At 42.1% G+C, this 8,898-nt stretch overlaps 1 protein-coding gene across 6 annotated transcripts in view; it reads right to left on the reverse strand.

Moving 5' to 3' along the window:
- Nucleotides 1–8,898, reverse strand: part of LOC108251383 (transcription factor COE3-like) — a 73,003-nt gene that overhangs the window by 29,533 nt on the left and 34,572 nt on the right. For 4 of the 6 annotated variants that reach the window (XM_037980883.1, XM_037980879.1, XM_037980880.1 and 1 more), the window contains exons 12-15: nt 6,930–6,995; nt 4,328–4,490; nt 3,210–3,413; nt 2,040–2,210 (exon numbers count right to left, since the gene is read on the reverse strand). In XM_037980883.1, coding sequence (XP_037836811.1) covers nt 2,040–2,210; nt 3,210–3,413; nt 4,328–4,490; nt 6,930–6,995 — 604 coding nt within the window. The remainder of the gene's footprint in view (nt 1–2,039; nt 2,211–3,209; nt 3,414–4,327; nt 4,491–6,929; nt 6,996–8,898) is intronic. The other 2 variants (XM_037980882.1, XM_037980881.1) reach the window with 1 other exon arrangement.

Raw genomic sequence — 8,898 nt, forward strand, 5'->3', positions numbered from 1 at the left:
ACACACACACACACACACACACACACCTACACACACACACACAGACACACACACGCACACCGTCTGTGGCCTTTCTGAAGCTGAGAGCAGCATGAATATTTAACATCGACAAACCTCTCTGTCAGAAGCACTGACATCACACACACTGACTGAACACTGTGTGTGTGTGTGTGTGTCTGTGTGTGTGTGTGCGTGTGTGCGTGTGTGTGTGTGTGTGTGTGTTAGCGTGTTGCAGGATGTATCTGTGGGTTGGAGTGAATAAAACATGGCTCGGCCCGTCAGTCTCCCTGCAGAACCAACAGAACGAAGTGGAAACAACAAGAACAAAATCTGTTCTTTGATTTAACAAATCTGAAACATAAAAACTTAAAAAAGACAAGTACTTTAGAGTATTTAAATTTTTACTTTACTTCTATAAAAACACTTTAAATAATTATATTTTTTGTAAAGTAAAAGATGTTTTTTTCTTTCACAAAGAAATAATGATTTTAATTGTTTGAATTTGTTCATTTTTATATTTTTTGTTTTTTGTAAACTATTTTTTTACAAAAGATTTAGTTTTTAAATTACTATTTTCCATTATAAAATAGAACTAAATTATTGGAAATTTGTTTGTTTATTTATTATTTTGTAAAAAAGGTTGTAAAAAGTAGTTGAGAAAATTTTCATTAAAAGATAAAAGAAGTTGCTATGATCAGAAAATATTAATTTAGTTAAAATTATATATTTTTGGATCATAAACTGGATCACTGATGTAAATTAAAATAAAAAATGAATATAACACAACAATAAAAACTAATGATGAATAACAATAACATATAAACAAACTGATCAACTGCTGATGTTTGACAATCAGAAAAAAAGAAGATGAAAGAAGAAAAAAAATGTAAAAAGACAAAAAGAAACAGGAATATTTGTTAAAAATAATCTTTACCACTCACATTCTAAAAGTAGAAAAACAAAGCAACTGGACTTTCTTCTGTTCTTAACTAACAGAGCTGCTGGGAGTTTTAGATTAAAAATGTATTTTATTGTAAATTAAAGTATAATGCTTTACGATAAACACATGATTTTAATGTCAACATGTAAATAGAGTTTGACAAAAAATGTCTGAAGTCAAAAACAAAGGAGTTTTTTTTTAGCAGGAGTGAAGGACAGATGGGTGAGGATGGACAGGTGGGTGAGGAAGGACAGATGGATGAGGATGGACAAGTGGGTGAAGAAGGACAGATGGGTGAGGAAGGACAGATGGGTGAGGATGGACAGGTGGGTAAGGAAGGACAAATGGGTGAGGAAGGACAGATGGGTGAGGATGGACAGATGGGTGAGGATGGACAGATGGGTGAGGAAGGACAGATGGGTGAGGAAGGACAGGTGGGTGAGGAAGGACAGATAGGTGAGGATGGACAGATGGGTGAGGATGGACAGATGGGTGAGAATGGACAGATGGTGGAGGATGGACAGATGGGTGAGGAAGGACAGATGGGTGAGGATGGACAGGTGGGTGAGGAAGGACAGGTGGGTGAGAATGGACAGATGGGTGAGGATGGACAGATGGGTGAGAATGGACAGATGGTGGAGAATGGACAGATGGGTGAGGAAGGACAGATGGGTGAGGATGGACAGGTGGGTGAGGATGGACAGGTGGGTGAGGAAGGACAGATGGGTGAGGATGGACAGGTGGGTGAGGATGGACAGATGGGTGAGAATGGACAGATGGAGGATGGACAGATGGGTGAGGAAGGGAAGAAGGACAGATGGGTGAGGATGGACAGATGGGGGAGGATGGACAGATGGGTGAGGAAGGACAGATGGGAGAGGATGGACAGATGGGAGAGGATGGACAGGTGGGTGAGGATGGACAGGTGGGTGAAGATGGACAGATGGGGGAGGATGGACAGATGGGAGAGGATGGACAGATGGGTGAGGATGGACAGATGGGTGAGGATGGACAGATGGGGGAGGAAGGACAGATGGGGGAGGAAGGACAGATGGGTGAGGAAGGACAGATGGGTGAGGATGGACAGGTGTGGTCTCACCTTGCAGCCCGTTGGCGTTGTTGGCGGAGCAGTTGGGGGGAGGAGGGGGAGAAGCCGACGGCCGGACAACAGGAGCAAACGCGCTTTTTTGTTTGACAGCAGCCGAGAAGGAGAAAACTCCATGAGACGAGTTACAGTTGGAGACAGCCATGGTGGGACTGGAAGGGACGACTGCAGAGAGACAAACTGTTTAGAGATCACTATAGCATAGCATAGAACCCAGAACCAGTCCTGCAGAACCCAGAGCGGCTTGGATCAGAGGATCATGTCCCTCATGTGGAACAGCTTTCTGTGCTGATGTGGGATTCCTGTTAAAAGTGAGAATTTCTTCCTAAAATCAGTGAAATCGTTCTGATTCTCAGCCTTAGGTTGTACATTTGCCAGTGAAACATACCAAACCAGTTCCTTTGTTTTCCAAGCTAACGTTAAAAAAGACCTAGAACTGAGGTTTGCTGGGTACATTGATACTACAACTGACTTTATTGAGGAGGTTTCTGACACAGTTTCAGGTTCCTGGCTGTGTGCTCTCCAGTTTATTTTTCTCTGGGGTCATCCATGCAGGCCACACCTTCCCATCATCTTGGTAATGTGCCTCTTGGTCCCTGTCCTACAACAGATTACCTTTGTAATACGGGTTGTCCTACTGCCTGAATCAAACTGTACCCGCTGAATGTTCATCTATGCAGTGCTGAGGGCTGGATGACGTTTGACAAACACAAGCTGTGTTTAAATCTTTGGTGTGAGGTGCAGTGTGCCGCTGACTCATTAACTGGGTTCAAAAACCTCAGAATTCAGCTTCTACTGAGGTCCAGTGGTCTTACTGTAGCCTTTGCCTTTGAAAAATATCTGCATGACTAACTATGTGTGCTAACGCAATTTCAAATGAATGTAGCTGCACAAAATACATGGTACTTGTCTTTATGATGTCAGAGTGTGGATTCTATAATCAGGTTCAATCTTTGCTCTGTGTTAGAAGGAACCCCACATGTCTGTTGGCCTGTCAGTCTCAGGTTCTGGTGTGTAACGCAGAGTCTGAAACCAACTTCCGTATGGGAGCTGCTGGTCTGAGTCAGGGGTGGGAGGACAACTTGTCCTAAAACAACAATCTCAATTAGAACTAAATGTTGTACCGCAGCCAGCCGCAAGGACTTTACAATCAGATGTATTTACCTTGATACTTACTGCCGTACGGCGAGTTGGTAGATGAGCCATTCAGGAAACCAGGTGATGTGGTTACTCCGAGGTTTGGCATGCCAGTGTTACCGTAACCGTTCATGCTGTTGCTGACCGTGTTGCCATAGTTACTCTGTTGGGGGGTGGAGCTTGGAACATATCCTCGTGGTGACACACTGCTGGTGTTCCGACTGTAACCAACTGGAAGGAGAAAACAACATGGATCAGGAGAAGCAAACATTTGTTAACTATCACTTCTTGCAGTTCTGCTTTACTACTTCTTTTAACCCTTCCCTATCAGCTACTCTAAAGATTTAAACTCCCTTTTGCTGATCTCATATCTTCCTTCAGTGGGAAATACAAACTGTCTACCTGTTAGTTAGACCCTCTGCTCACATCTTTAGAAAAGGCTAAAACCTGCCACTGTTCATTTTTCCCTCACTTCAGGTACTGTGCCTTCATCTTTAATCAGGTAACATTACTCTTGTCCTTAAAGAAATGGTTCAGATGCCAACAGTTTTAATAACCTGCTTTCCTTATCTCCCTTACCATTCCTCAAAGCAGTTACTTGAATTCAATCTCAATTTGCTAACAATATTTTTTACGAAAAATTTAAATCTGGTTTTCAACCCCACCATAGTACTGGGACAGCCATGGTCAAAATGATAAAGGATCTTCTCATTTCAGCAGATTTTGGATTGCTTTCCATCCTCATCCTCAATGATCTGAGTGTAGCCTTAGAAACCATTTCATGTACAATTCTTATCAACAAAATAGCCACCATCAGATTTACCAACACCCCTAAACTGGTTTAAATCATGTTTAAAATTCTTCAAGTCTCAGCCTCTTCCACTCACCTCTGGAGTCCCCCAGGACTCTGGCCTAGGGACTCTTCTGTTTATAATTTACCTCCTGTTTATTGGTCAGCTCTTCCATAAATACAACATAAACTTCCATGGCTATGCAGATGACATCCAACTATATATTTCCAGCAGACCTACCTCTACTTTTTCCCTATCTTGGTTCTTCTCAAACTTCCTCAAACTCAGTAATAATAAAACAGAAGTTTTTGTTTGGCACAAAAAACCCTAAGCTTGACTGTATGTGTCTCGTACCTTGTGTTGTCTCAGAGACGTTGACAGCCAGTTGTCCGCTGAAGGAGTTCACTCCCATCATGCCATGTGAGGCAGTGTTGCCTAGTGATGGGATCTGGTTGTGGTTCCTGGGAACACTGTAGAGAGCTTCGGCGATGTCTGCTGCTCGTTTCAGGATGATTTCCTACAGGAACATGAAACATCTGTGACACAGATCTGTGAAAGAACTCTTGAACCCTTGAGACAACAGCAGATGAGATGGTTTAACTTCTTCCAGGTTTACGGTCACCTCAAATACACTATAATGCCAAAAGTATTCACTTGTCTCCCTTCACATGCATATGAAGTTGAATGACATCCCATTTTTAATCCATATAGTTGAATATGATGTTGGCCCACTCCTTGCAACTGTAATAGCTTCAAATCTTCTGGGAAGGTTTTCCACAGGTTTAGGAGTGTTTATGGAAATTTTGGACCATTCTTCCAGCAGCTCATTTGTGAGGTCAGACACTGATGTTGAACAGAAGGCCTGGCTCACAGTCTCTGCTCATATTCATCCCTAAAGTGTTTTATAGGAGTCTCGAAGCTAGTCAAGTTCTTCCACACCAAACTTGCTCTTCCATGTAGTTATGGACCTTGCTTTGTGCACTGGTGCTCAGCCATGTTGGAACCGGACCATCCCCAAACTGTTCCCACAAACAAGAACACATCTCTCCAGTTTTAGGCTTCCAGTTGGTTTCCAGATTGATTTTAAAGTTCTTTTATTCATTTTTTAATGCCTGCTTGGCCTCAGCCCTCAGTATCTGTCTGAACTGCTCCAGGTGTACGTTCCTCACGTTCTCTCAGATCAGAGGATCACTTCCTGTTGGTGGTCCTGAAGTCAAAGAGGAGGTCAAGAGGTGACCGAGAGTTTTCAGTTGCTGCCCCCAAACTGTGGAACAATCTGCGTTTGGTCGACTCACTTCCTGTTTTTAATTCATCTCTTAAGACACATTTTTACTCTTTGGCTTTTAACTCAGTTTGAGATGTTGGCTTTTATTGTTTTTAGTGTTTTATGGTTTTAACGGTTTTATTGCTTGGGTTGTGTTTCATTTGATTTTATAGTATTAATCTTCTTCTGAAATGTTATGTTTGACCTCTTGTGTTTTTACGTGTTGGTGTACAGCACTTTGATCAACAGTGTTGTTTTTAAAGTGCTTTAAAAATCAAATTGTATTGTCCTCCTGAGAACACGTCTCCACTGCTCTAGAGTCCAGTGGCGGCAGTCTTTACTTCACTGCGTCCGACTCTTCATGAAGCTCTCTACACTCTGTTCCTGAGCTGATCTGAAGGCCACAGGAAGTCTGGAGGTCTATATCTGTCGACTCTGCAGAACGTTGGTGAGCTCTGTGCTCTATGCTCCTTAGCATCTTCTGAGCCCGCTCTGTGATTTTACATGGCCGACCACTTTGTGGCCGAGTTGTTGTCATTCCCAGTCTCCTGCACTTTGTTATAAAACCACTAATAGCTAAACTAATATTTAGTAGTGAGGAAATTTCACAACTGGATTTGTTGCAGGTGGCATCCTATCACAGTACCATGCTGGAACTCACTGAGCTCCTGAGAGCGACCCATTCTTTTACTAATGGTTGAAGAAGCAGTCTGCATGCATAGGTGCTTAATTTTATACACCTGTGGCCATGGAAGTGACTGGAACACCTGAACTCAATGATTTTGGATGGTGATACTTTTGGCAATAAATGAAGTGTAGCAGTGAGTTTCAGATTCAAAAAACACAGCTGAAACCCTCAGAACCAACAGAACTTAGGATAATGTTTCCTTATAGCTGACAGCTACAGAGGCGAAAAACTGGACCTAAATGAACCAAAAGGAAGCCCGCAGTTTTCTCTACAGCCATGATAGAATTTTCTCTCTGTCAGTTTGACTGAAATCAAATCAAACTGAAACTTTGGTTAGAACAGATCATTCTAACACACAAGAAGTGTGTGCAGAAACAAAAACACACGACGCTTTCACAAAAAGTTTCTTCGAAATGGCTGCAAAGGCCAGTCTGTCTTCATGCTGCCTCTGGCTGTCCACAGAATAACTGATGAAGCTGGCTGCTTAGACGTGAGCTTTCAGAAATGATCAGAGGATAGGGGAACCAACAGAGGCATGGAGCAGAACTCAACTGGGTTGACGTCAAACATAACAAATTAAATGTGGGATGTTTTCCCTCATATTGATTTAAAAACATGACAGATTAACTCAGTTTAGCAATTTTCTTTGTGGGTAAATACTTTTTTAAAAGAAAATACAAAAGGTAATAAATTTGTTTGTCGTTTAATTTTGCAGCTGTGTGGTCGCACAGACCACACATCATCACTTCATCACATATTGAGCCCCAAAGCCAACTCACCTTTTCCCATGTCAACCGCTTTGGCTCTGTTACTACCTCGCTTGCTTCACGGCACAAAGGAGCATCGGGGTGGGTTGGGTTTGACCCTCCTTCAGAATTCACACGATAGAAGGCATCTAAGCGCCAGCCTTAGTGCTTGTTATTAACCCAGGACTTCACTCAGTCAGTAGTAGAGAGGATTGGGACAGGTGTGTAAACAAGTGTGTGGACAGGTGTGCAGGTTACCTGGTTGTTGTGAGGCATTCCATAAAGTGCCTCCACCAGGTCAGCTGCTCTCTTTAGTAGCACCTCCTGAAATTGAAGAAGAAAAGGAAGAAGAGGAGGGAAAGGAGGATGATTTGATTAGAACCAGAGAGCTCAGCTTTACAGTGGCCCTGGTCACATTGTGTTTACTGATGGAGTGAGCCATCTTTCAAGAGAGGATCTTTGAGAGTCTTGACAGGCCCTCAGATGATTGGCTGTCTGTGTGTAGGTTCACCGGCTGCTGATTGGCTCTCACACCACATCTAGAAGTTTAAAAGTCATGAGATTTCAGCAGTCTGATGGTAGCCTTTGACCAGAGCAGAGTTTTGCCTCTCAGCCCTCAAACCTGAGGTAAAATTTATGATTTGACTTAATTATGAGTATTTGTACATTTTACTAAAAAATAAATAAACTAAAACACTTGTAAATATATAACAAAAGCTGTACGGGTGAATTGCCTTTTCTTCAGATCAAGCTTTCTCCAGTTTTTGTTTAATGAGTTAGGTTTAGTGGTTTAGTGGATATTTTTAAGGGTTTTAAGCAGCACTTCTTTGAAACAAATGCAGAGTTTTGTTTGTTGTTTTAGCCATGGTTCATCATAAAATTGTTGCTTTATTTTTTTCATCCATCCAATCATCCATTTTCTGACACTTACATGTGGTCAGATTGCAGGGAGGAGGAAAACCTCGACCTCCCTTTCCCCAGGGACACGTTCCAGCTCCTTCTGGGGAACGCAGCTCTACTCTGAGCCCCCACCCCCAGATAATGGAGCTCTTCATCTCATCTCTAGGCCACCTTATGGAGGAAGCTCCTTTTTAGCCGCTTGGATATTTTTTACACTATGTAAATAAATCACACTTCATTTTGGAAACTTTCTCCTGGTTGTGATTTGGGAACTGAGACCAGACTTTATTTTATTATACTGTGGGTCCAGAACTCCTAGACTGAATGCATAACACAAGGAGATGCCATGAAGAAGTTCTGCTGGCTTTGTCTGATGAAGGTCAGAGTCTTCCTCAGTCCACAGACAGCAGGTCACGCGACTCATGTTTGTTTCAGTCAGATCTGTGTGAAAACGTTGATCTGGCAGCTTTAAACTGTGTTTACACTAATCAGAGCACCGTTACTCCTCACAGCACACACACACTAAAACACACAGTAACACACACACACACACTAACAGACAGATACACACACTCTAATACACACAGTAACACTCAGACTCAGAGTAAGCCTGTTTAAAACTGATCCACTTCACTTCAACGAGCAGTTTGAGAGCTAAAACTCTAAAAACAAACACACCAAGTCAGTATGTGTTATTGTGTGTAACTGTGTGTGTGTGTGTGTGTGTGTGTGTGTGTGTGTGTGTGTTGGGGGGGGGGTCTAATCAGGCGCTGGCAGAACAATGCTTCATTTAGTCTTTATCTTAATTAAACACTCAGTTAATCTGCTGCTTTTCATTACAGAGTTCTACAGGAGGATTTTTCAATTAGCCCCGCCCCTTCATCCATCCAACATCCATATATCATCCATCCATCCTTACATCCATCCATCCTCTTGCATTTTTTTTCTCTTTAATTTTTCTTTCCACCTTTTTTAGTTTTTGTCTTATTAGTTCGTGCAATATTTGGATTTCCTGTCTTTTTATTCCCTTTAAGTCTCTTCCTGTTTCCTTCCCTTGGTTTATTTCCTTTTCTGCTGTTCTTTACACGCTCTCTTTTCTCATGGCTCTTCTATGCACTGTTTATTCTGTTTTCTTGTTTGCCTTTTTGTCTTTTTTTGTCTCTCCTTCGTTTATTTCACTTTCTTGTCATCTTTTTTTTTTTATTCTTCTCATATTTCTTTTTTCTCAGCAGGTCACACATTGATTCTGGGATCGCAGACAAATGAAGTGAAGGTGATTTACAGCCAGTTTAACTCAGTCTGACTGTCAGATTCCAGGCTCTGTGGG

This window comes from Kryptolebias marmoratus, linkage group LG17 (assembly GCF_001649575.2).
Source record: "Kryptolebias marmoratus isolate JLee-2015 linkage group LG17, ASM164957v2, whole genome shotgun sequence".
NCBI classification, from domain to species: Eukaryota; Metazoa; Chordata; class Actinopteri; order Cyprinodontiformes; family Rivulidae; genus Kryptolebias; species Kryptolebias marmoratus.